Here is a 27,886-nt window from a genome sequence, read left to right on the forward strand (position 1 = left end):
CTGCACAGGTTATATTGTCCATGTGAGGCACCCAGGATAGACATGAAGTTAAAGTTAGCCCCAAGTATTTGCAGCTTTCTACTTTCCTTATCTTATTATCCTTTATTTTGTACAAGTATTCTAGCTTTCTTCACTTATTTGTAATACACATATGCACTGTTTTGTCATAATTAATAACCATATCCCATTCATTGCACCATTCTGCCAACTTATCCAAGGTTTCTTCCAGAAAAAGCTGATCAGAGACAGTTCGAATGGTGCTAAATATAATACAATCATCTGCAAACAATTTGACACGAACAGGTGATTCCACAATTTTAACTAGGTCATTAACATAAATATTAAACAGCACCGATCCCTGAGGTATGCCTGAAGTTACCCCCAAAAACCGGGAGCATGATCCATTTATTTCCACATACTGTTTTCGACCAGTCAGGTATGAATTTACCCAGTTTATGATCTGTAGGGGTATTCCATGACGTTTCATTTTATATATTAGTTTCTAATGAGGGACTCTGTCGAATGCCTTCGGACGTCAGGATATAAACTATATAGAATACCATATACCATACCATATATAGAATACCAAGGCTTCTAAACATCGTTGAGCAAAAAAATGATTTCTGTGCACCTAATTTTAAGCAATCTATAAAAAACCTTCTCATACACAATCAAATTATTTATACATAAAATGCTATCACACTAAAATTTTTTATGCACTACATATATATTCCTTAATTTGCGCTGTAATGGGAATGCACAAACAAAAATTGAAGCAAATATTTTTTTTTCACATAGACATTCCATAATATACACATTATCTTGTTTATTTGTATTTTCCACATTGTACTTGCTCTTTTCTTGTTATATTTGCTTTTTTCGTACATTGGATCATCATGTAAGCCGAACGCACTTAGGAGCAAGAGCCCCCGTCAGGCCATATGGCCTTTAGCTCTTGTTTCATATTTCTGTAATGAAGAAAGAAATAAACTTCAAACATACAGGATTTAGATGGCTATACCGACAACAACAGGAAGTCAATGCTAGACCTTTGTGAGCAACATAACCTCGCTATCGTGAACACAGGGCCTAAGCGTGGGAAGTGGGAAACTGGCAAACGACCATTGATTACTGTCTGATGACAGAAGAATTTCATAAGTTGAGAGAAATGGTCATTCATGAGGAAGGGCATAGCAGCATAGGGAGTGACCATAAACGCATCATTTTGAAAATGGGATATGTAGTTGGGAAAGAGAGCAAGGGGTGCGAAATGACAAGTCCAAATTTGAAAGCTGAACAAATAACAAATATAGTCAGTAGAGTCGAGGGACAACTTGACAAATGGTGAAGTAAAGAGTGGGAATATAGTGAGCTTCTAAGTGTAACAACAAAAGAAATACCGAAAGAGAAACAACATTTTTGTTGGAAAAGACGAAAGAAACCGAAAAGCTGGCGAACAGAAAGATACGAGAAGTAATCGCCGAACGACAGAAAGCATCTCGAGAGCACAGGCAGGCAAGGAAGGCACAGTTGCCGCAGGATGAAGTAATCAGTAAATGGGAAATATACCGGGAGAAAAAGTCTATGGTTCAAGTACTGATGCAAGCAAAATTAAAAGGTGAAAGTGAACGTTGGTTGTCACAAATACGTGAGAAAAAGAAGGCCGCACCTAGGATATTTTGGAACTACATAAAACTATTAGGCAGGAAGTCAACAACAATACAACATATCCTTGACGAAGATGAAAACAGACTGGAAGGAGAAGCGGCAATAAATTACATCAGAAAAATAACAGCCGAACCTTTCCAAGCCAATGAAAAATGACGAGGTTGAAGAAAAAAAAAGAGCATGAAAGAGACCCAAGCGGAAAAGGAGCTGGTGCTGACAAATTTCAACTAGAAAGAAGCGGAAGAGAAAATTCCTGAGTGCACAGCCACGGGGCTAGACGAGGTTCCCGTTAGGCTGATTAATGAACTAGGACCAAAAAGTAAAGAAGCTGTAGTGAAAGCAGTGGAAAAAACTTTAAAAGACAGACGAATAACAGACAGTTGGTGACAAAATGGAATGAATTTAATTTATAAAGGTAAGGGCGAGAAAGATGGAATTCACTCGTATAGACCATTGACCATTACATCGGTAATATATTGGCTAGCAATGCAGGCCATCAAATTAAAGCTTCAAGCATGGGCAGAGAATAATGGCATTTTGGGAGAACTAGAGAATGGCTTCAAAATAGGCAGGCGTTTAGATGATAACTTATTTGTTCTTACTCAGTGTATTAAAATATCAAATCTAGAAAGCAGACCGTTATATGTGGCCATTTTAGGCATTAACATTACTGGAGCCTATGACAACGTAGATCGCTACATTTTGTGGGATTTCTGGAAGGGGAAGGCTTAGGCGACGATTGTCTACAGCTTTTGAGAGAGATTTACCTAGAAAATATCGTTTGCGTTGAATGGGAAGGGATGAGGAGCGAGGAGAAAGTTCATAACAACGAGGGACTGAGGCAGGAGTGCCCTTTATCACCGCTGCTGTTTGTGATGTACGTGGTGAGGATGGAAAGGGAGCTAGAAGGAAGTAATATCGGGTATAATCTCTCATACAAACAGGCAGGTACAGTAATAGTGCAGCAGCGCCCAGGTTTATTTTATGCGAATTACATTGTGTTGCTCGCAAACAAGCAAAGTGATTTGCAACGTCTGGCTAATATCTGTGGACAGGAAGGCAACAATTTAGGTTTGAAATTTAGTGTTACAAAATCAGGTGTTATGGTGTTCAACGAAAACAGTGAACAGACAATGGAGATACAGGGCCAGGAAATACCTCGGGTAACAGAATATAAATACCTTGGCACATGGATAAATGAAGGCAACAGATATATGGAAACACAAGAAAAAACAACAGTGAACGGGAAGAGAAATGCAGCCATAATGAAGCAGAGAGAGCAATGCAGATACAATAGGTACGAGGTCCTCTGAGGTATGTGGAAAGGTGTAATGGTTCCAGGACTTACTTTTGGAAATGTGGTTGTTTGCTTTAAATCAGGGGTACAATCAGGACTCGATAGGAACCAAAGGTCAGTGGGTCGCCTCGCATTGGGCGCTCATGGGAAGATTACAAATGAAGCTGTGGAGGGTGATATGGGCTGGACTAGTTTTGAAGTGAAGGAAGCTCACAGTCAGTATGATTATGACGAACGACTGAGGAATATGGAAGAAAGTAAATGGGCTCGGAGAGTGTTCAGGTACCTGTACAGGCAAAACATTGATTCACAGTGGAGGAAAAGAATTAGGAAGCTTACCAGCAAGTATGCGGCCTGTGAGGTGGGCAACAGCAACAAAGAAGGTCAAGCGGAAAGTCAGAGAGGCTGAATTAATCTCATGGGTAGCGGCAATGGAAAAGAAACCTGCCATGAGTAACTACTTAAGAGGAAAAAACGAAATCAGGAAAGAAACCATTTATGATAACTCAAAGGGAAGCTCATTACTTTTCGAAGCGAGATCGGAATGCCTTAGAACACGCACCTATAAAGCGAGATATAAGAAGCAAGAAGAAGCATGTGCTTGCTGCGGTAAAGCTAGGGAAACTATGGAGCATGTTGTATTAGAATGTGAAGACGTCTACCCAGTGGTCGATTTAGGCACCGCTGGCCTCCTTGAAGCCCTTGGACTCAGCAAGAGCAGTGGTAAAGCAAATATATCCTTAATAGGCATTAGTAAGAGGCGACTGGAGGATTGGTGGAAGAAAAGTAGGGAAACGACAAAAAACGGAGACGTACAAAAGCGCAGTTCGCAATAGGGGATCAGAAAATTTGGGTGTGGTAGTTCATAGTGTTTTTTTCTTCTTTTTTATTGTTTAAAATAGGTAGGACATTAGGCAGTAAATAGTGAGGTGGCTTAGCGGCGCAAGCGTGCGAGTGTGCGGGGAGAGAGTGGCGACGGGGGAACTCGGCGTGTGGTCGTGTGGTGTGCATGGTTGGCGTGCAGGAATTAAAGCACAAGTTCGGGGCGAATGTGAGGCGTGTCGTCGATCGTGGCAAGTGGGGGCCCATCCGGGATGTACGTGGTCATGGAGACAGTGAATGTTCCCGAACAATTAGTGCAGCATCTGCTGGGGCAGACGAATGGATCCACCATAGAATGTCAGCAAATCGTGGCAGCTGTCAAAGACCGATGGCGGCCGAGGCAGTGCCTACGGGTTGTACGAGACTGCGCTCCACAGGTCAGCCAGGTCAGCCTCCAAGGTAACGCAACATCCCCAAGAAAATTTAGAAGAATTCATATATACTACAATCCCGGCTTTACTACGACGGGAGTGGTGGCAAAGTACCCGAGTCGGAAAAGATTGACCGCGTGCTGTGGCAGATGCACCCGCAACTCCAGGATTTAGTGGAGGGAAAGCAGTTCACCAGTTTCACGGTGTTGGCGAAGGCCACTGACGGCCTCATGGAGCGTTTCTGGAGGCATATGCAGTATAAGCCACCACTGCCTCCGACTGACCAAGTCACGAAGGACTTGGCCTTCCAGTCGGCTATAAAGTGGCCGGCCTGCCGAAAACACAACCCGGAGGTTTGATCACAGCAGCTGCCGCGCCGTTCCAGTATCTGCTGGCGGCATCCCCCTGGCCGTTGCACCCCGCGGCGATACAGCCCTCCTACCACCGAGACCAATTGCGCGGATTGGCTGCATTCGCCACAAGGATGCCACATCTCTCAGCACCGTCACAGCTGCAAAGGTACCAACCGCTTGACCATGGACGATTCACATGCCATCGCTGCGGAGGCATCAGTCACATAACTCGCGAGTGCCCTACAGGTCGGCGTGGCGGCCCACCCCGCTGCTACCAATGCAATGGGATCGGACATATCCACTCTCAGTGTATGGGAAACGGGGGACGGTAGGTGCTACACCGGCAAGCACCTACGAGACTGCGCTGCAAGTAGCAGCCTTGGCCAGCAACGGGGAGCCTCTGCTGGAATTGGGAGGATGACGTTCCAGGTCCTACTGGACACAGGCTCGAGTGTGAGCTTGCTTGGAGCGCTGGAGCCGAGGGTAGTGGTCGAGGCGGGCACCAAATTCAAGACACAGGAACAAGCACTCCGCCTGGCAACAGGTTTTCTTTTTTATTTAATTAAGGGGTTTTACGTGCCAAAACCACTTTATGATTATGAGGCACGCCGTAGTGGAGGACTCCAGAAATTTCGACCACCTGAGGTTCTTTAACGTGCACCTAAATCTAAGTACATGGGTGTTTTTGCATTTCGCTGGCAACAGGTTGGTCTCAATCAACGACTTCCCTCAAGTGCAAATACAGTCGGCCACAAGCAGCCACAATCAATGCTTCCTGTGTGTGCCAGACTTGTGTCGGGACACTGTGCTGGGTAGAGATTTTTTTAACAGCAACAGGCATCTCTTTACATGTATCGCTGGGTGGATGGACTATTGGAACCGATCCACAGTGCATGGTGCCATTTGCTAAGCGCGAAAAGGACCCAATGACAGCACTTGCAATAGAAGATGGGGAGCCATATCGCTTGCACAGCCTCCTTGAAGAAGTGCTTGTAGTTCCGGGCATAGAGAGAGAGAGAGAGAGAGAGGGCTCTTTATTAGAAAAACAGAGAATTTTGCCGGCACGTATATAACCGCTGGCATGCTACTCTGTATAGGGATGGGGAATGGGATTAAAAGATTCCAGAAGAGAGTGGGAGAAAAAAAAAGGATAAAAATAAATATGAAATGTCCGAGTGGACCTGATACTAATTTTTACACGTGACATGGCGGGTAAATTTAGGCTTTTGTATAGGAAGGATGCAATTTTTAAAGTTTTCCTATTTGACCAATTTCTGTCAGGTATCTGAACAATAAATCCAAAACCCGTCGCTGTTTTGAGGGGCCGGGTATTGGACCTAAGATGCTCGGTAACATTAACGGTTCGTGGCGAATCATGTCCATTTGGTGCTCAAAAAATTGTCTCTCGTCGCGGTACGCGGGGCATTCTAGTAATATGTGCTCAATTGTCTCTAAGTTGCGACAGTTATCACAGTATGGGTTGGTGGTAAGTCCTATGCGGTACAGATAATTGTTCGTATATGCCACGTTCAGTCGAAGACGATGGTACAATGTCTCTAAGTGTCGAGGAAGTGGTCGTGGAATTTTCAGTCTCATTTCTGGGTCAATGTACCGTAGGAAGTTATCTTGGTGAAGCGGCAGATTCAGGATGCGGCCTTTTTCTTGATAGGCATATTTTTTTGCCATGGTTGAAGCGTCGGCTTTTGTAAAATATGTTCTTCTGAACTTGCGGTATTGGAGTCCATTTCTGGCAGCTTCGTCCGCTCTTTCATTTCCCGAAATGCCGGCATGGCCAGGTATCCACTGGAACTTTATGCAATGCCCAGCAATCTTAGCCCTGTGGTGAAGATAAGCAATGTCAAATGCTGCTGGTTGATTATTGCAACACTTGTGCCTGTTCCACATACTTTGTAGGGCTGCTTTTGAGTCTGTGAATATCACCCATGTCTTTGGCGGCTGCTGTCGAAGTATATACACAAGGGCCTCCTTAATGCCATATAGCTCCGCTGAAGTAGATGATGTCGCTCGCTCAAGACGAAACGAGAATCGTTGTCCTGTAGAGGGAACAAAAAGTCCGCATGATGAACGATGTGGAGTTGTAGAGCCATCTGTGAAAATGTGCGTTGCGGCTGCGTATTCTTTGTGCATATATTCTAAAGCTATCTGATAAGTCGCCGCTTGAGGCATTTTCTTTTTCGCACTGATTCCAGGTATGTATGGCACGATTTCCAGTGGGGACAGTGTCCATGGTGAAATGTTTCGCGGCATAATTTGTGACACCTGAGCAGGAATCGAAATAGATATGCTTCCGACGGCCTGCCCAAAGCTAGATGTAGCACGGGTTCTGGAAATATCCTTTAAAAAGTGAGTCTTTGTATGAATGACGTGGCGGAGGTGTATCCGAAGTGTCTCCTGCGAACATAGCACTTCCAGAGGCAGGCATCCAGCTTCTGCTACAGTCCCTGAGCGGGACGACCCCTTCGGAAGGCCAAGACATACGCGAAGGCAGTTGTTTCGTGCTGCCTCGAGTTTTCTCTTGCTTGTGGGAGATATTTTGTGCAGGATCGGGAGGTAATATCGTAGTGTTCCATCGACGTAGGCCTTATGGAGGAACACCATTGATCGACAGGTGCTGCCCCACTGTGATCCGGCTAGAAATCGGAATACGTGCGACGCCGAGGAAATCTTCTCACTCAGTTTTTTCACTTGGGGCGACCATGTGAGGTTCCTGTCGATTGTCACTCCAAGAAACCTTTGCGTCTTGACGTACGGAAGGGCGCGACCACCCAACACTAGTGGGTATTTTTCCATACACCTCCGCGTGAAAGCCATGGCAACGCTTTTGTCAGGGGACAATTTCAGACCCCTTGGATTTAGGTAGGCCGATATATTTGCTAGCGCTCTCTGGAGGCGTTGTTGGGTGGTACTGCGGGAACGCGCCGCACTCCAAATGCAGATGTCGTCCGCATACAGTGTGATTTTGACGCCAGGGGGCAGGTTTCTTTTCAGATGGATGAGGACTAAATTAAATAACACCGGGCTTAACACAGCTCCTTGTGGCACTCCCTTCTCGACGGCATAAAGCGCCGTGGGGCCATCCGGGGTACACATGAAAAGTTGGCGTCCTTGAAGATAGTCTGCAATCCATGCGTAGAGCCGTCCTCCAAGACCAAGGGATTCCAAAGCGTCAAGTATTGCTGTATGATAAACCGGATCGTATGCTGCCTTAATGTCTAAAAATAATGCAGTAGGTATGTTGCCAGAGACCAATGCCTCTTCAATTGATGAGACCAAGGCAATGACATTATCAATTGCGGATCTATTTTGCCGGAAGCCGTTCATTTCCTCTGGGTAAACTTTTGCAGTTTCCAGGAACCAATTTAGTCGTTTGTAGATCATTTTTTCGAATAGCTTCCCTACGCAGCTAAGCAGAGATATGGGTCTGAAAGAGGCGTAATTTGTTGGCTGCTTCGATGGTTTCAATATAGGAATGACTTTCGCAAGCTTCCATTCCGTAGGAACCTCCCCATTTATCCATGAGGCGTTGTAGTACTCCAGAAGGCGTAGGCGAGATGTGTGACATAGATTTGCGAGCGCTTCATAACTCACGCCGTCATGGCCAGGTGATGATCGCTTGTTTACGTCGCTGATTGCTGCCGTGAGCTCTTCGTTGGTGAATGGTAATTCTAAGTCAGGAAGGGTAGCTCGAGGTAGACTAGGCTGACGACTTGCAATTTGCCGCAAAGGTTGTGCCCCGTTGGAAAGGAGCCTGCAGTACTGCTCTGCCACTTCTTTCAGGGATGCGCGCTCATGTAATGAGAGGGCGATAAAAGGATAAAGCTGTTGCGGCTCTTTGCGAATGCCTCTGACGACTCGCCAGATTTTGCTCAGCGGTTGTCGTATGTCCAGTGTCCCACAAAAGTCCCTCCACCTTTTTCGGTCCAGTTTGGTGAGGTAACGTCGTATATGTCTTTGTGCCCGTCGACAAGTTCTGAGGTCTTCGATATTCTTAGTGCGTAGAGCCTTCCTTTCGGCACGCCTTCGACTACATTACAATTCTTAGTGGCAGAGCGGGTACTTTGTTTGAGGCAATGAGCTATTGTCGGTATTATTTCTGTATTCGTAATCGAGGCTGTGATTCCTTTGTCTACGGCTGCTGTGTAAGCTTCCCAGTCTACCGACTTCAGTTTCACTTTTCTGGGCGACGTCCGAAAATGAAGGGCAGAGATTAGGATCGGGTAGTGATCACTACCTCGAGTCTCGAAATCTGTACACCATCCGAACATAGGGGCCACTTGACTTGATACGAATGTGACGTCAATGCAGCTAACAGTCGTCGGATTTTTCAGGTATGTTATGCTGCCATCGTTCAAGGGCTCTATATTGTATTTTGCAAAAAGCTTCGCCAGCTTGGCACCCCGAGCACATGTATGGGAACTGCCCCAGATCTCGTTATGTGCGTTGAAATCGCCACAAATAATATGTGCAGACTGAGTGTTTGTCAACAAGTTTTCCAATCTGGTCACGTCGAAAGGTGATCCTGGTTCCAAGTAGACGCCGATCAGGGTAAACACTTTGGATGCAATCACTGTGGTTGCGCAAATATATTCGTTCTTGTCATGTGGTGTTACGTCAATCGCAGAGGCAGGTATGTCGTTGCGAAATCCAACGAGCAGTCGGCTAATTCCATTTTGTCGCCTTGAATGATGAAAATAATACCCCTTTATCCTAAAGTGCTCGTCGACGCGAGACTCGGAAATGACTAAAAAAGGGAATCGGTACACTCGCGTAAGATGCTTAAAGTCAGCTAACTTCGAGCGCAATCCGCGAGCGTTCCACTGGAATATAGTACATGTGCGGAAGTGTCTGTTGGTGGACACCGCTTGTGAGACGATTGTTGGCGAAGCCATCGTTGCTACTGCGAAGAATCACGGCTTTGCGCCGTGAAAGAAGACGACACTAGTGGTTCCAGAGCCAGGACGGCCTCTACTTCAGGGATGCTCTTAAACGATGGGCTGGCACGGAGAATAGCCTTGATTGCAGCGAACATCATGGGAATCAGCATACTTGATATCTCATTTGCAGTGCTACCATCTAACAATCTTTCTTGGTTCTTCCTGTTCTGCTGCGACCTTGAGGACACTTGTTGCTGTCGTAGGGTTGAGGTTATATCACTTGAGGGCTTTGATGGATTCGTTGCAGTTGAAGGCCTTTGCTGGTTTTCTTGCACGACTGAGGCGTAGGACTTTTTCAAAGCCGTGTCGCTGCACTGCACCGTGTCGTGTTGATTTTGGTTTGTAGATGTATACATCACATCGGGATTCGGTGGTGGTTCTCGTCGTTTCCGTACTTTTCCTTGGATTTGCTCCATCGTCCGTGCAAGAGTGGCTGATTTCTTTTTAGGACACCCTCCGTATGACGCAGCATGCTCAGCTCCACAGTTTGCACACCGAGGCTGGGAACGTGACGTGCACTCCTTATGCGTATGTGGACCAGCGCATATCTTCCAGCGGATGGGGCCTTTACAATATTTCGCTATATGTCCGTGTCTTTGACATCTGAAACATTGAGTTGCAGACCCCATGTATTCCGTCACGGGATAACTGCAGAATCCAAGCGACACTCGGTTTGGTAAAGGGGCGTCCTTAGAGAATTCCAGGATGACAGAGCGTCTTCGGATTTCTGTTACTACGCCATCTTCGTTAGGGACGTAGAAAACTTGCCTTTTAGCAGATATGACTCCTTGTTCGCTCAAATACTCTTTGAGGTCGTCATCTGAGTACTCGACAGGAACGTCCTGTATCCTCCCGTACGTGGCAGAGTAGGAGTATGGAACTCGAGCTTCTACAGGAATACCCGATAGATCTGTCACTGTGAGGAGACGATTGGCTGCGGGAAGTGTAGACACTGTCACCAAGAGGCTTCCGTCCTTGTTGAGACGATGGCTGAGTATCTTTTCTTGGGCTGTTGTCACGACCGCAGAAGCCAGAAGATTTGGGTTTACTTTCCATAAGCTGCTGTCAGGCTGAGTTGGCTTGAATATAACAGGAACACCTGCGGCTCTTTTCTTTTTGTAAGAGACAACAGTGAAGGCTGTCTGATCCATCTCTTCGTTGTCTCCTGCAGATTCTCTTGTGTCGATGTCATCTTCACGTACCCTTTTCCTTGCTTGCTCATCTTCTCCGTGGTCTACAGAAGCAACGTGCTGACCTGATTGCTGATTGCTTGCGACGGATGCCATCAGAACATCACGAAGGGCGGCCGACGGCGGAGGCTCGCCTCGCTGCTTCGGTCCGGGGCGCTTCGGGAGCCGCTTGCTGTGCTTCTCTCGCAGGACGGTGACCCCCAGACCGGCGTTCGGTGACAGAGAGGCACAAAGAGTAAAAATGAGCTCTACACTTGCTAAAAAAGACTCAAAATTACAGACGGGCGTTCGGAAGCGAGCCTATCGCTCGTCGTCTTCATCTTCCTCCTGATGCAGTCCGGGCATAGAGAACATGCATCAGGCTGGCACCAAGGAACTACAGCCAAGCATGAGTAAAGTTCTCGATGACTTTAGCCATCTGTTTACTGCAATTCCGGGATGTGCCACCCTGGCTCAGCACTGCATTGACACAGGGGACAGTGTGCCCATGAGATGCAAGCTACGTCCAGTGAATGCGAAGAAGTAAAAGATAATCGAGGGCTGTGTGGATGGCCTCCTAGAACAGGGCCTTATAAGACGAAGCACCAGCCCGTGGATTAGCACCCCAGTGCTCGTTGCAAAGAAGTCTGGAGGCTACGGGCTCGCTGTGGACTACCAGCCGTTAAATGCATGCACCCGAGTACCTGCCTACCCAATGCCTCCAACAGACTGGCTGCTAGCGCAATTGGGCCGAGCAATGTGGTTTTCCAGCTTTGATCTCTCCCAAGGGTTTTTTCAAATTCCTGCTTCTGAAGCTGACATAGCTAAAACGGCCTTCATTTGCCATCAAGGTACATTTGAGTTTACGATGCCCTTCGGTGTGGCAGGCGGCCCTGCAACCAACGGACCGGGTGCTGCAGGGAATCAATCACCACTTTGCTATGGCATCTTTAGGTGATGTTCTTGTCTACTCAAAGACACTGGGGAACCATGTTGAGCATGTAAGGGAAGTGCTACAACGCATTGAGGGTGCTGCCCTTACAATGCATCCAGATAAAATGCAGGTCTGCTGTCAGCCCCTCAAGTTTTTAGGCCACATCATCTCCCCTGGGCAGTGCAGACCAGATGAGGAGAAGGTGCTTGCGGTGCTGGATTACCCAAGACCCAGCACAGTTAAGCAGTTGCAAGCCTTTGCTTGCAACTGCTGACCAACTTGCCTGCTACTATAGAAGCTTCAACCCTCACTTTTCACTGATGGCGCATTCACTGACCAACCTTTTGAAGAACGAGCCATGGCAGTGGGAGGAGTGCCAAGAGCAGACTTTCATTGCACTCAAGCAGGCCTTAGCTCAGGATGCTGTTATAAGCCTCCCGGATATAAATTGACCCTTTGTGGTGGAGATAGATGCAAGTGGCATTGGAATTGCAGCTGTGGTACTGCAGACTGGCCCTGATGGACTGCAGCCTGTTTCCTTCATTAGCAGAGTCCTTACAGCAGCCGAGAGACACTATACTGTCCAGGAGTGGGAATGCCTGGCAGTAGTCTGGGCAATGGGCAAGTTCAAGGCATATCTTGAATTTACGGAGTTTGAGATACACTGTGACCACTCATCCCTGGCATGGGTGTTTAATACCAACCAAGCTTCACCCAGGGTCAAGCGTTGGGTTCTTCGGCTGCAGGGCTTCAACTGCCGATTCAAGCACAGACGAGGCTGGCAAACGTACCCGCTGATGCCTTGAGTAGAGCCCCTCTCCAGTGTGCAGACAACCCAAGCGACAACCTGCATGAGACACTGCTCCCCATTCCTGCTCCAGAACCTGAAGGCAAAATTACAATTGATGAAGTAGCTGTTGCTTCGGAGAATGACTCTTTGTATTGAGTGACACAATACAGCTTGTACAAGAACAGGCTGATGATGAATGCCTCTTAAAGCTGAAGGCAGTGGTCCAAGGGACTCAGCTCCCAAGCTCGGACCCTGACCATCGCCTTTTTCGTGATCTGGCAGAAACAACGGAACTGCAGCTAAGTGGTCTGCTGGTTAAAAATTGTAGTGTTTTACGTGCCAAAACCACTTTCTGATTATGAGGCATGCCGTAGTGGAGGACTCCGGAAATTTCGACCATCTGGGGTTTGTATCGTTTGTAGTGTCGACAGAGTAACAGCCTGGACCAGTTCTCAGCAAACGAAGACACCCCAGCATTTATTCGTGCTCGTTTTATACCCAGTACAGGAAAGGCACACAAGTGGCGAGCATGCGCCGAAGATGCTACACGCAGGCACGTATCATTTCGGCTTATCTACCTGATACATCTTCCTTTCTTGGAAGGAAAATAAACAATTTTAACGTTTTAACGAACAAATGAGCTCAGAAGAATACACAGCACCATCACCGATTAAAGTTTGCGTACGCAGTTCAGAAGGTTTAGAGCTCACGGAACTTGCACGAAATTGTCGTCATATCGCAACCGCTGTGGTTGTCTTCTTTCGTGCTGGGATCTTCTTGGTTCTCGTGTCGGTGGCGTAATGGCGGGAGCACTTGCATTGTTTGGTTGGACTTGGCACGGGGACCCGTTCTCGTGGCTGTCGTCTGGTATGTCGTCATCACCAGGCGCAATGCTGAAAGGCTCAGCCGTAGCCATGAGATGTTGTCGGTTGCGTCGCAAGACGACGCCGTCTTCGGTGGCGACCTGGTAAGACCTTGGTTGGGCAGTTGCATTAAGAATCTTTGCTTTCGGTGACCACGAGTCTCCTCGTACTCTGACGACCTGGCCTTTTTGTAGCGGTGCCAGACTGCGTCTTGGGGCTCGGTACTGTTCATGTTTCTTTACCGACTGTCTGTGAGCTTCGTTGAAGTCTGGGAGAGTTGTGCGAAGTCGTCTGCCCTGAAGCAACTCTCCAGGTGACTGACCGTCTTCTAGCGGACTGCTCCTGTAAGCGAGTAATCCAAGCCACAAATCATCGTTCATCTCCGACGTCTTCTTTAAAATTCGCTTTACTATTTGAACGCCTTTTTCTGCGAGGCCATTCGAGTGAGGAAACCGCGGGCTCGACGTAATGTGTTTAAAATCGTACTTCTTGGCAAACAGTGAAAACTCATGACTCGCAAACTGCGGACCATTGTCGGTGCACACTTCAATAGGTATTCCATACCGTGCAAACACTGCGCTGAGCTTTTGCACAACTGTGGCTGTCATTGTATCACTTAGAAGTTCCACCTCCGGAAAGTTGGATAATGCGTCAAAAACACACAGGTACGATTTTCTGGCCCACTGAAAAATATCAACACCTACTCGGTACCATGCATGTTCAGGCACTGGGCGGTCTATGAGCGGTTCACTTTGCTGCCGATATGCATACTTCTGGCAGACTGCACACCTCTTGATGTGTGCTTCAATGTCAGCATTGAGACCAGGCCAAAACAGCAGCTTACGTGCTCGTGATTTGCATTTATTTATTCCCAAGTGGCCTTCGTGAAGTCTTCGAAGTAGCTCAGGGCGCATGCTTGACGGTATCACCACCTTGCATCCCTTAAGCAACACACCACTCAAGACAACCAATTCACCTCCGAAGGATTTTAGTGTCCCAGGGACTGGACGACTGCTTTCCAAGCAATGAATGACTTGACTCAAGTAGGCGTCCTTGCTAGTTTCTTCTGCCAAGCGCTTCAAAGTTTCCTCGCTGACAAGTGATGACAAAACGCTTACCGCGTGAACTTCCACGTCATCGTCGATGTTTGCTTCTGGGCTTTCGACGGACGCTCGAGACAGCATGTCAGCGACCACCAAGCGTTTACCTGGAACAAATTGGAGTTTGTAGTGGTATCTGAGCAAGCGAAGAAAAAATCGCTGCAGTCTGGGCGGCATTTCTCCAATCGGCTTCTCCGAGATAGCTATTAAGGGTCGATGGTCTGTCTCGAGGACAACGTTACGTCCGTACGCAAAATGGTGAAACTTTTCGCACCCGAAGTCAACAGCCATAGCCTCTTTTTCTATCTGGGAATATCTACGTTGCGCTTCGGTTAAGACGCGTGAGGCGTAAGCGATGGGCTTCCAAGAATCCTCATGAAGCTGCCAGAGAGCCGAGCCTATTCCATTTTGCGAAGCATCGGATGTTATCTTCGTAATCCGTTTAGGATCGAAAATCGCCAGCACAGGATCTTTGCTCAGACTGTCACAAATCATTTTCCATTCTTTCGCGTGGTTTTCCGTCCACTCAAAGATACGGTCTTTCTTTATCAAGTCGCGAAGCAGTTTCGTTCGGTCCGTAATTGATGGCAGGAACTTCGACAAATAGTTTACGACACCGAGCATGCGCTGCACTGCTTGCTTGTCAGTCGGCGGTGGCATACTTAACAGAGAACTGACCAGGGTAGGATTTGGGCATATGCCGTCTGCCGCAATAACGTCGCCAAGAAAAAAAATTTTGCGCACGCCAATGCTGCACTTGTCTGCATTAAACGTTAGACCCGCTTTCTGTGCTGCTTCTAGTACCGCTCGTAACCTCTGATCGTGCTCTTTTCTTGTCGCACCCCACACGATGACGTCATCAACGTACACTCGCACTCCTGGCAGTGTTTCGAATATTTCGCTAAGAGCCTTTTGAAACACTTCTGGGGTGGACGCTATACCGAAGGGCAGCCTCAGAAAGCGGTAACGACCGAAGGGAGTCGCGAACGTACAAATTGTTGACGTTTCATCATGCAGCGGTATCTGGTGAAACCCCGAGTTGGCGTCAAGGCGCGAAAAAAAACGTGCTCCAGCTAGTTCCGATTCAATATCTTCTCGACGCGGCATCTCATAGTGCTCGCGCTTGAGGTTGTCATTAATTTTCCTCGGGTCCATGCATAACCGTAGTTTTCCGTCCTTTTTTCTGACGATAACTAGAGGACTCACCCAGTCCGTCGGCTGGTCTTGCTTGGCTATAATGCCGGCTTTGACCATGCGGTCCAGTTCTTCGCGCAGAGGCTCTTTCAAGGAAAGGGGCACGCGGCGGGCTGTCTGGACGACTGGCACCGCATCTTCTTTAAGAACCATGCGGTATGGTCGCTTGATACATCCAGTCCCAGAAAAAAGTTGTTGAAACTCTTGGACAACTGCCTCGCTGTTGCTTGTTCCGATGTCGTTTACGGTGCGCGAGAACAGTCCCAGCAGTTCGCTGGCTCGCAGTCCAAGTATGGCATGACGGTTCTTCTTCACGATGAAGAAATTAATCTTTGCCGTCTTGCTTCCGACGGCCACCGTGGTAGTCATGACTCCGAGATGCTTGATGACTCCTCCGTTGTAAGATCGTAGGACACAGTTGCTTCTAGCCAAGGGTACCCTCGGCTGCAGTTTTTTGTAGGTAGAGAATGGCACGAGGTTAGCTTGCGATCCTGTGTCAACTTTGAAGTATATTGTCGTGTCCGCAACTTGCGCTCTGACCACCCAGTCACGGTCACACGATCTTCCAACGCTGTTGACAGATACATCAAGGATGTCAAATTCCTCTTCGCTATCTTCGGTGCTCCTCACTTCCCTAACTTGTCTATTCACCTTGCAACGGACAGCAAAATGATTCTGCCCTTGGCATTTTCTGCACACTTTGCCAAATGCAGGGCAGCTTCTTGGACCGTGCGTACGTCCACACCTGCGGCACTTGAACATTGCAGGTCGTTCATCGCACTGCTGCTGCTTCGTACGCTCCCGTAGTTTGACAGCGTCAATCTGTCTTTGTTCTCGAGACCAGATTTCGTTTTGCGCGGCAGTCATTTCCGCAGCCTTGCAGACTTCTTCCGCTTTAGCCAAGGTCAACGTCTTAGCCTGCAGCAACTTTTGCCTTACTTTGGCATCATTTGTACCAAAAACTATTTGGTCACGTATGAACGACTCTGCCATGGTGCCAAAGTTGCATGAACGAGACATCTTCCTGAGCTCTCTGACAAACTGTTCAACCGGCTCACCTTGAGCTTGGACGCGTTGCCTAAAGAGGTAGCGCTCGTGCACTTCATTCAGCTGTTCTGCGCAGTAGGTGTCGAACTTGGCTATGACGGTTGCGTAACTTTCCCGGCTCTCATCGTCCCCGAAGGTGAAGTTGTAAATTTCCAGTGCGTCGTCACCTGCCACGGTTAGCAGTAAAGCAATCTTTGAGGCATCCGGTCGAGGCTTCTTGTCGGGCACGGAGGCAACCAAGAAAAGTTCAAACTTTTGTTTGAAAAGCTTCCATTGCTTACTGATTTCGCCGGTGAAATGTAGCGGCTCTGGTGGCTTCACAAGTTCCATGCTGCTTTACCGTGCCCGAGCACTATGGGCGTGACTTCTGACACCATGTATCGTTTGTAGTGTCGACAAAGTAACAGCCTGGACCAGTTCTCAGCAAACGAAGACACCCCAGCATTTATTCGTGCTCGTTTTATACCCAGTACAGGAAAGGCACACAAGTGGCGAGCATGCGCCGATGATGCTACATGCAGGCACGTATCATTTCGGCTTATCTACCTGATACAGGGTTCTTTAACATGCACCTAAATCTAAGCACACGGGTGTTTTCGCATTTCGCCCCCATCAAAATGCGGCTGCCGTGGCTGGGATTGGTCTGCTGGTTCAGCAAAGAGGCAACAAGAAGGTAGTGTGGCTACGTAATCACTTGCAGCAGCTGGCACTGAAAATGGCCCACTATCACCCCACTGAGGGCCATGCTGGATTTTTCAAAACTCTGAGATGTGTTGCTGCACGATTCGTGTGACTGGGCATGCGAGTGGACATATCAAAGTATGTGCAATGCTGTACTGCCTGTCAGCGCACAAAATCTTGGCGCAAGAAACCGGAAGGCCTCATGAGTGGGCAACATCACCCACGGAAGAACTCAGTGTCAACATTATCGGGCCCTTGCCATCTACACCTCGGGGCCCTTGCCATCTACACCTCGGGGCCCCAAATACTTGCTGGTAGTTATTGGTAAATTTACCAAGTTCCCAGAGCTTTTCCCTCTACGAGCAACAAGTGCAAAAATACTAGAGTGCATGGTGCAAGCCTTCTGCCGCCATGGTACACCTGTGGCCACCACCAGCAACAATGGCAAGCCCTTTGTTAGCACACTATGGCACAACCTCTTCAAACACTGGGGCATCAAAAATCGTCACACGGTGCCTTACCGGCTGGCCAAATGCTGGAGCGTCACAATGGCACAGTTAAGCAGTGTATACGGGCATACTCCTCCTACCACAAAGACTGGGATTGGCATATACCCGAGATCGGCCTTGCCATGCGTACTGCCGAGAGCGTTGTCACCGGATATACTCCAGCACTGTTGTGCTACGGCCGCGAGCTGCGCACCCCATGGGAACCTGCAAGCGACAAGGACACGGAGCCTTCGAAAGCAGCACACCATGCACTTGCTGCAGAACTCCAGCAGTGCCTTGGAGAGGCCCTCCAGTATGCTCGATCACATCAGGCAGCTGCTTGGAAGGTGCAGAAATCCTGTTACGACCGTCATCAGCAGCTAATAACCATCAAAGAGGGTTACCTCGTGCTCCTGCATTCTCATACCTTGAGTGATGCGGCCAAGGGCGTTTCGGCAAAATTGGCGCCGCGGCGAAGTGGACCTTATTGTGTGGTCAAACAATTAGGCGACAATGACTTTGTTCTGAGCGATCCTACTACAGGACGTCATCGAACTACCACCCACGCTTATCAGTTGACACTCTACCATGAGCCATGGCTTCTCCCTACCAGCACGGGTTCACGATTCAAGGGGGAAGGGGAGTTGTGATGCGCAAGGGCCGGGACAAGCGTCCCAAGACCCGCGATGAGGAGCCACAGTTCTCAGAGGACAAGCACGGGATCAACAGTAGTTGACTGAGTGGTGAAGAGGTTGGCGTGAGTGCAGGGAAGATAGCAGCGCAAGCGTGCGAGTGTGCGGGGAGAGAGTGGCGACGGGGGAACTCGTCGTGTGGTGTGCATGGTTGGCGAGCCGGAAATAAAGCACAAATTCGGGACAAACGTGTAACGTGTCGTCGATCGTGACAACTGACCAGCTTACTGTCCATTGCGTAATAAGTATTTACTAAGGTAATCGCAAATAGAATCAGGAACACCTTAGACTTCTGTCACCCATAGGACCAGGCAGGATTTCATAAAGGCTACTCAACAATAAACCATATTCACACTATCAATCAGGTGATAGAGAAATGTGCAGAATATAACGAACCCTTATATATCGCTTCCATTGATTACAAGAAAGCGTCTGATTCAGTTGAAACCTCAGCAGCCATGTAGGCATTACAGAATCAGGGTGTAGACGAGTCGTATGTAAACATACTGAAATATATATATAGTGGCTCTATAGCCATCGTAGTTCTCCATAAAGAAAGCAACAAAATCCTAATAAAGAAGGGCGTCAGGCAGGGAGATACTATCTCTCCAATGCTATTCACAGCGTGTTTACAGGAGGTATTGAGACCTGGATTGGGAAGAACTGGGGATAAGAGTCAATGGAGACTACCTCAGTATCTTGCGATTCGCCGATGATATTGCCTTGCTTAGTAACTGAGGGGACCAATTGCAATGCATGCTCACTGACCTGGAGAGGCAAATTAGAAGGGTGGGTCTGAAAATTAATCTTCAGACAATTAAAGTAATCCTTAACAGTCTCAGAAGAGAACAGCAGTTTATGATAGGTAGTGAGGCACTAGAAGTGGTAAGGGAATACATCTATGTAGAGCAGGCAGTGACCACGGATCTGGATCATGAGACTGACATAATCAGAAAAATAAAAATGGACTGGGGTGCGTTTGGCAGGCATTCTCAGATCATGAACAGCAGGTTGCCATGATCCCTCAAGAGAAAAGTGTATAATAGCTGTGTCTTACCAGTACTCACCTACAGGGAAGAAACCTGGAGGCTTAGGAAAAGGGTTATACTTAAATTGAGGATGACACAACAAGCTATGGAAAGAAGAATGATGTGTGTAAAGGTTAAGAGATAAGAAGAGAGCAGATTGGGTGAGGGAACAAACGTGAGTTAATGACGTCTTAGTGGAAATCACGAAGCAGAAATGGGCATGGGCAGGGCATATAATGAGGGAAGATGGTCATTAAGGGTTACGGACTGGATACCAAGAGAAGGGAAGCGTAGCAGGGGGCGGCAGAAAGTTAGGTGGGCGGATGAAATTAAGGAGTTTGCAGGGACAACATGGCCACAATTAGCACATCACCAGAGTAGCTGGAGAAGTATGGGAGAGGCCTTTGCCCTGCAGTGGGCATAGTGGGATGATGGTGAACGTGCTTAAAAAGTTTGTAGAAAACTTTTGCAATGTTTACGTTGATGACACCATTGTTTATGCTCACAAAGAGGAAAAACTTCCCAGATGTCTCAGGTGTTGGAAGCACTGAGCAAATCAAGCCAGAAGATATACAAGAAGAAAAAGTTCATTTTTTCAGAGAAAGTTTGTGTTTCTTGGCAGAGTCTTAGACAACTACATGAAAACCACAAAGAAACAGTCCATACGAGTCGGGAAGATGCAGAAGCCTCACAACATTCACTCATGTGCATTCCTAGAACTGGCAAGACATTTTAGGCTGTTCATTAAGGGCTTCACAGCCACATCCAAATGTCTCACCGGATTGACTCCAAAGGAAGTCCCTTTCGTGTGGAGGGATGAATGCGACAGAGCATAAGAAGAACTGGTACATGCCATATCTCCGAACCCAGTCCCTGTATTCCCAAATTTTGCCATACATTTCGAACTCTGCACTGATGCATTCCATTATAGCACAGAAGCAGCATTAACCAATGAGATGTAGCCCAAGCCCATAGTTGACAGTTGAAGGCACGTAATTGGCTGTTATTCCTTTATGTGTTCAAAAGCTGAAGTAAACTGCTTTGGAAAAGCAGGCATTAACAGTGGCACTAGCACCGCGCTATGTACTTCAGAAGTTATTTGGAGGGCCATCATTTCAAGCTCTTTACAGACAATCCAGCTTTAGCATCCTCCTGAGCTTTGCACAACCGAAGGGAAGAGTGGCAAGATGGATTAGTGAAATTCAGCCATTTGCATTTGATGCTAATAGACCTGTTGAGAAGTTACCTGATGTAGATGCAGTGTCAAGATGTAGACGCTGTATCAAAACTGCACATACCACAAATAGACAAGTATTGAGATGCAGCAGTAGTGAGTGTTTAGGAAAGCCTTCAAGGCCAAGAATTGGTGAACTGAAAGTTTGTCATGGCCCAAAGCTGCATATCAAAAATATTGCAGATACGAGAGCCCACATTCAGGTGGACATCACAGTTTTTGGCAGACTTACTGGAAGGTTCAGAAACTTTTTGTTTGTTTGTTTGTTTGTTTGTTTGTTTGTACTGTCAGTCCAAGAAAGGACCATTACAGGAGTGAATAGAAATACAACAAAGAAAAGATACAAAATATTGGTACATGTAGGACAAGAAACAAAAAAAACACAATAACAGCACCTGTAAAAGTGACGTGCAGTGATCAAAGACAAAACACTCTCGCAGTATGCGTATCAGAAACAGAAACAGTTGCTATGACGCATCTATATCCGGGAAGATAACATTCTCCAAACCAGCAGTAAAAGCACTGACAGAGGAACATATGACAAGTGGACTAGGTAATTCATTCCATTCTTTGATTGCCCTTGGAAAAAAACTATTCTTGAATATATCTTTCCGTGTAACCGGCAGCAGTATGTATAAACTGTGCTTGTGTCTCGAGCGTTGATCTGGTGAAATTACACAGAAATCAGCTAAATTAATTTTAACCTGGTTATGAATAATTAGGTATAAAAATTTCAGTCGGTAAAACTTAGTCCTGAGTTCTAAAGCGGAGAGATTTGCATGCCTGCATAGTTCAGTAGGACAGTGCAGGCGCTGATATTTGTTAAATGTGAATCTGGAGGCGATTCGTTGAACTCTGTCCAATTTATGACAGTTGGTTGCAGCGTGTGGGTCCCATATTTTACATGGAAGAACATGAAAGTTTATAAAGAATTATGTGAGAACATATTAATGCCAGGCTACCAAAGCCAAGTTCCACTCAAAACCAAATGGTAACTTCTTTACACTCAGATGTCCGCTTTCAAGTTGTGCCATCTTAATTTCGCTAATATCAAAAAGAAGGGGTAGCATGGTGTCACGGTGCGGCATTATTTTTTTCAGCGAAGCACCGATCAACGAGCGCCAGAAGGTCGTGCAAATAGGCACCGGTGAGCAAGACGGTTATTGCCGTCCACTCGGGCAAGCGGCTGAAAGAAGTCGAAGGCAGGTTTAGAGATTATTGGCTTTTTGTCGTCGGCGTGACCATGACGCCCCGACAGCATTTTGTAGGAATCCCTGCGTCGTCGGTCGACCGTGATGCCCCGACAGCTTTTTAAAAAGGAACCCTTATGTATTCTCTACGTTGTGCATGCATTGAGACATTTAATAAGAAAGCAGGGGTACGAATACTCCGAAATATGTGGTGTCTCTGTGCAATCCTGTGTCCACGAAGTACTGACAGTGTATGTGTGCCGACAGCACCGTATGGCCAGCTGCCGTAGTTTCTGCTGTGTTTGTGAATGGACAGTTGAGGCCCGCCGGACTCAAGGGTGTGCTTGTGTGGTGCAACACAAGTGTACGAACTCTATCAGCAGTGTTGAAGCACCCGTTCCCTTACCCGTTCCCGTTCTCTTGCATTAAAAGGGGTGCGGCCAAGACCATGGGAGGAGCCGGGATCCAATTGGGTGAACTTGATTGGATCACCATTAATATCTGCCATCCTCCAACGCAGTGAACAAGGGAAATGAGAAGTTATTGAAACTCAGGTTTTAGACCGAGCTAAGCAGTCTAGAAGCTGAGCCTACAATCTGCTGAAAAGCTTCAAGGAGCTAGTGCTGTCCAGTATTGCCTGGGCCGCCTTGTCGCGTCTGAACTGCAAGTTACTTGTTGGCGTAAGAGACAACAAATCAACTTCTGCAACGAAGCTCACGGTAGTTCCCCTCAAGTTAGCTCAACTTGCTCAAGGAAAGATGTCAGACCTAGACTCCCGGGAGAACCAGCCCAGCCATCGCATCCACTGCAATGAGATCGGCTTGCCAGCGTTCTTCGGGAAAGCTCTGCCATCGACTCCACGCTTTATGCACTTGCTGCAGCTGCCTGGCCATGCAATGCCATCATTTGTTTTCTTTTGAACTCTGTTTACTTGACCACCATTAAATGTGTTTTGCGTAGTGTTAATTTCTATATTTACTGTTAACTGTTTGTGGTATTTCTTTTGTATCTATCACTGATATAGGTAGATTGAGTGCACGTGGGTTAGTGTTCTTGTGTTTCTTTTAAACTTTGTGTCATTGTCAATCGACAAATTTTTTTTTCTCTGTCTTTCTCCCAACTCTGAATCCTTCGAGGTGTTCGCTTGAGTACAGAACAACCAACTGGCTTGTATACCCTGTTGACGACTTCACGCCGATGGTGAACGGGTGACAAGCCGTGATGGGTACTCAGTCTTTTATGTTGGCGAGTGCACACACATGGTTGTGGCAAAACCCGGAAGACAAGTGTCATTGTCCTGATAGAAAGAGAGGCATTGAGACACATAAAGACTCAGATGATGGGCCTGCATTCTGCAGCGAGAGGCTTCAGCCATGGGCAAAAAAAAAGGGTGTCACGCTGAAGAAAATTCCCTAGGAGAGTGCCTTGCCTGCAACTTGACGACCTTCATTTCCATACACGCAGACTTTCGTGGAAGATGGAGGTGCTGCTTTGAGGCAATGATTACGCTTCACAACCAATCTCATGCAGCTGAAGAGAGAGAGACAGAAGAAAGGGGAAAGGCAGGGAGGTTAACCAGAGGGGAAGATCCAGTTTTCTACCCTACGCTGGGGAGAAAGGGAGGGGCAGGTAAAGTAGAGAAAGGGAGAGAGAGGAATAAAGGGAACACAGATATACAATCACAGTCGGTCTGTGCCATTGCATACTATCACCACACAGCACAGTAGCCCCTGTGGTATTATAAACATCAGTTCAGGCTACAGCCACTTGTCCAAGTCTGTTGTCCTTAAAAACTGCAACAGTGCCCTCGTCGCCCTTCACTGTGATGGCTTGTGATCTCAGCATTCTAAAATGATTTCCTCTGTTAAAGGTCTTTGGTCAAAGCACACTATCACGACTGTGAACGATCACCTCTATAAATTGCAGCAAGGACAATCACAGAGAAGGTGTTGAAGAGTCACCTCACTACCACAGTCATCACACCCATACGGCTGAACTGGGCTGTTGCCTTCAAGAAGACGATATGTCTACCAGCAGACTACAAACTTGGCATAGTGGGGAAGATACATATTCATGAATGCAGGAAGATGTTACTGGAAAAAAACAGCTATAAAACTGCAAGGAAATATGCACTACGATTTGCGCCATGCAGCTCACACGCCAAATGTACAACCTGGAGATGTGGAAGTAGTACGAAAATGCCTTGATCAAGCAAAGAATGCCTTCACAGGCCCCACGCTGTCCTCGAAACGATGAAGCAGCGAGGCATACTGAAGTCGGTGCACTTCAAAGGACCAGCAGGCAAGAGAGATGTGACGACTGTGAGTAACCTGGTACCCTACCATCCATGGCGGTGTTGCACTCAGAGAACCGAAGTCCCAAGCAAAAGAAGTGAAGAAGTACTCGATGCTTGAGCAGTAGCGCAGTACATGTGTTCATGGCCCACATTTGTGATGGCATGGCAAGAGTTTTCCTTAGCTTGGCTGCAAATATTGGCAAACACCATGAGATCGTTAAGTTCATACACTGTGAGCTTGTCACCATGTTGCAGGAGCCGGCTGCGCAAATGCCTCTGGAAACAAGAATTCACGTGGTTGCAGTTGTACACGGGGGTCCTCTCAAGCCGTCTTTGTGCGTAAGGCTTAATTCTGCAGTACCAGGACAAGCAGAAACACAACACACTGTTGAATAACAAACACAACAGCATTTATTGCTCCAGAGGATTCGCTTGGAAGCAGGCTAGTTACAAGAGAGACATTTGCCAGGGTCGTGTGGGAGACAAAGGCAGAACGTGACAAAGTACAGGAACGAGATGTTTACCTGGGATCCTTCATTTGTCGTGGCTTGCAGTTTTCTGTTTTCCGGCATTTACTGGCCATGCTGATTTAACAACACCTTGTTGTTTGCTTGAGCCAATAGGCGCGGGACTCCGCAGCCACATGACAGTCTACATTTGCAAATGAAAGCACATGCATATACAGCAACTAGAGTTGCTGTATATGCCTCCCAAAGGGCACCAAAGTTGTGGATCTGTTTTCCACATACTGCTCCGCTGCCATTAGCCCAGCACAGTCACGCAGAACTCCGAAATTTTACAGAGAAGCCAGCCCTACGCGTAGTTTGCGACGTGTCCTTCCTTCTCGTCTCGCCAATACCCGTGGTATTGCCATCACCACAGCGCAGTTTAAGCCGTTGGTTTCAGCTGCATGATTTGACATGTGCACAACTTTTGTGCGATTACATTTGCTGTTTTCATGAGTCACCTAACACCCTCCTGTGCTGTCCCTGTATGACAAGGTGCAGTGCACCCTAGTGTAGTAATTGTAGCGAGAGCGGCAATGCGTTCTGCTATATAGGGCATCTCAGCTAACATTAGGCAAGCTGTTAAAAGAAAAAAACAGAGATGACTTACCGCGCTGTTGTGCTGCAATAAATGTTATTTTATGCCAGCTGTGTGCTGTATGAAATAAAAAAAGAATGAGCACAAATGTTTGACATTATGGCAAGCCACAGAACATGTGTTACCTTCTGCTTGAGCTAGCATGTTTTATTGACAATTGGTTTACTCAGTAGATTTGGAACTGTTTCCAAAACTACGCTACCAAGGGCTCTGTTAATTATGCAGTGTGGTGCAATAAAAAAAGTTGTTTTGCATTACTTGTGTTCTGTGTGAAATAAAAGATGGGTAGAAGAGTTTGAAATTATTGCACACTGCAAAAACTGCTTTGTCATGGAGGCCAAATTCAAGAACTTTCCTGTACCGTGATTTTAGTGTAGAGCTTTGGGACTTCTTCAAAAAACCCAGATGCTAAAAATAATCATCAGCCTTCCACTATATTAAACAACATAATTTCACTTTCCTGAAAACAGACGTAATAATCACACAGCTTCAGTGCTCGCAGCTGAAAACTGCATTTCTGAGCAATATGTGTAGGTACAGCGTACTGTGCTGCATGCAAAATTAAATTACAAATTCTTATTGTGCATGGCTAGAAATCATGAAAGGATGTTCCAGCAATGAGCTATAGTTTTTGAACTGAGTTGTCAACTATGCATTTTGACATGGAATATGCTGTTTTGCTAGAATCTTTATAAATATCAAGTAGCATGATGTTCTTTGCACGCAAATGCCTGATCAATATGAAACCAAAAATATCATGCTGAATGCCACAAAACATTCCCTGATTAGTCCAACAAGCACCATAATGTGCCTCATAATCGAACCATAGCTTCGGCAAGTCCCGGAATGTCTTTAAAAAAGTAAACAGCGTGTGCAGCATGGTTTTTCACAAAGGACAGGCACAATGATACACTGCTTTTGTGTGCACAAATGTAAATTTCCAAAAGTATTGTGGTAGGTGGACGGCACCAATGTCAGCGATAAATAAAATTGCAGCTTTGCCTCACAAAATCGGACCGAAAGATGGCGGACCTTCCCACAACTCTGCTACCTTTGGGAGCATATGGAGTAACTCTAGGTTTGCAAGAGGGTTGCACCACATCTGGTCCCCGCACGGGAAGAGGGGAACAAGGCATGTGCTTTCCTCGCGTCCGTAGTGCACGTAGGCGCGCCAGAAAATATGAAGCTTCATAAGTCTCACACTTTCAAACTTCCTTCTTTACAGAAGGAGACAAGCGAGTGTTGGATTTGTAATCTCTATTCCACCCTATGCTTTTGTTTATCATAAGCAAATCAGCGGAGTGTTGTTAAAATGATAACTAAAGAATAGCAACTCCAAGTCACGCGTGCATGTCACTTCTCATATGATGCTGCTGGTGTCCTTACAATCTCGTGCCATGTATGCAAACGCCTGGAAGCTTACACCATGCACCTTGCTCTGTCTGTGCTTCTCTGGTTCAGCTCATACTCTTTATTGGCCCATTCAGCTGCCCAGCACACAGACATTTAGCGCATTTGGCTACGTGCCACAGACAAAATAAAGGCTCGAGTGACGACTGCCGCACAGCTGTCTCTCAGCAGGCTGCACCTGAGGCGTCTCCCCCCTCCGCCCCCATGGTGCCACTGGTGTCAACACATGATCATGTGTTCCCGGGGTTTTGCACCAAAGTGGTGCATGTAGTTTCGACTGCTTTTACAAGTGCAAGCAGGTAATCTGCTTTAGTTCTGATTGTTTTAGTGATATGAGAACAAAACGTTTAGCCATGAAAGGGAAATAGTCATACACCCGAGTGTAGCCCGAAGCTAAAGAAAAAAAAATCTTATGGGTTTCTCCGAAACCTGTGTTGGGTTTTGTGATATAGTCGGGTGGATGAAAATTTTCCCCTTTGTAAACCTTTCTCTACCTTGTAAGCTTCCACAGAACTGATTTGCCATATTCAGTGTGTTTATGCTTTGAGTTGTTAATCAATTTGGTCTCAATCTGAAATCTGCTAGCCTCCTGGTTAGCTCAGATGGTAGAGCAACTGGCCTGGAAAACCATTGGTCACTGGTTTGATCCCCGGACGAGGACAAATTTTGTTTCACCTGTACAGCTTTTGCTTTTGAGAAATCCATAATGGGTTTCCTTTGTAGCTGTGTTACAGTCAAATGGATGACAATTTGTCCTTTCATGAACCTCTGTCAACCTTGCAGGCTTCCTAAGAGCTGATTTGCCAACGTTCAGGTCGTGATGGCAAAGGCAACAGATATTTCCCAGTGAGGTGAAGGAAAAAGCAATAGTTAACCAAATTGTGTAGTTTAAATTATGCAGCTTTTGAAAACAAGCAACATTGAAACTTGCCAGAAAATAATTCAAATTTTGTTTGAATAAACCAAAAGTACAAAATATCTGAGTTTCCATTATTGCGAGTCTACTGTAATGAATAAGTGACCAGAGCTTTGGGTATAACTTATAACTGCTGCTTCTTATTTGAAGGATAGTTCTACACCCTCTCGCACTCCTATTTATCTTTTGCTAGGCACAATGTACCTGTGAAGGCAGTCGTATCA

At 46.7% G+C, this 27,886-nt stretch overlaps 1 protein-coding gene and 1 long non-coding RNA gene across 6 annotated transcripts in view; both read right to left on the reverse strand.

Annotated features, from left to right (window-relative positions):
• LOC139051739 (uncharacterized) overlaps positions 1-27,886 on the reverse strand; it is a 114,952-nt gene that overhangs the window by 62,929 nt on the left and 24,137 nt on the right. The window lies entirely within an intron of this gene.
• Positions 12,846-17,041, reverse strand: LOC139051765 (uncharacterized). The gene is made up of 3 exons (XM_070528764.1): positions 15,589-17,041; positions 14,401-14,489; positions 12,846-13,624 (listed from the first exon to the last, which is right to left on the reverse strand). Exons 1-3 carry the CDS (start codon positions 16,951-16,953, stop codon positions 13,126-13,128), a joined length of 1,953 nt encoding a protein of 650 aa, XP_070384865.1. The 5' UTR covers positions 16,954-17,041; the 3' UTR covers positions 12,846-13,125.

This window comes from Dermacentor albipictus, unplaced genomic scaffold (genome assembly GCF_038994185.2).
Source record: "Dermacentor albipictus isolate Rhodes 1998 colony unplaced genomic scaffold, USDA_Dalb.pri_finalv2 scaffold_14, whole genome shotgun sequence".
Lineage (NCBI taxonomy): Eukaryota > Metazoa > Arthropoda > Arachnida > Ixodida > Ixodidae > Dermacentor > Dermacentor albipictus.

Excerpts from the sequence above, each read along its gene's own strand:
- LOC139051765 (XM_070528764.1), bottom strand. The coding sequence starts at position 16,953 with ATGGAACTTGTGAAGCCACCAGAGCCGCTACATTTCACCGGCGAAATC. Across the intron at positions 14,490-15,588 it reads AAGACCAGCCGACGGACTGG|GTAAACGCTTGGTGGTCGCT; the intron begins GTGAGTCCTCTA and ends AATTTGTTCCAG. Across the intron at positions 13,625-14,400 it reads ATGACGTGGAAGTTCACGCG|GAGCAGTCCGCTAGAAGACG; the intron begins GTAAGCGTTTTG and ends ACTCGCTTACAG.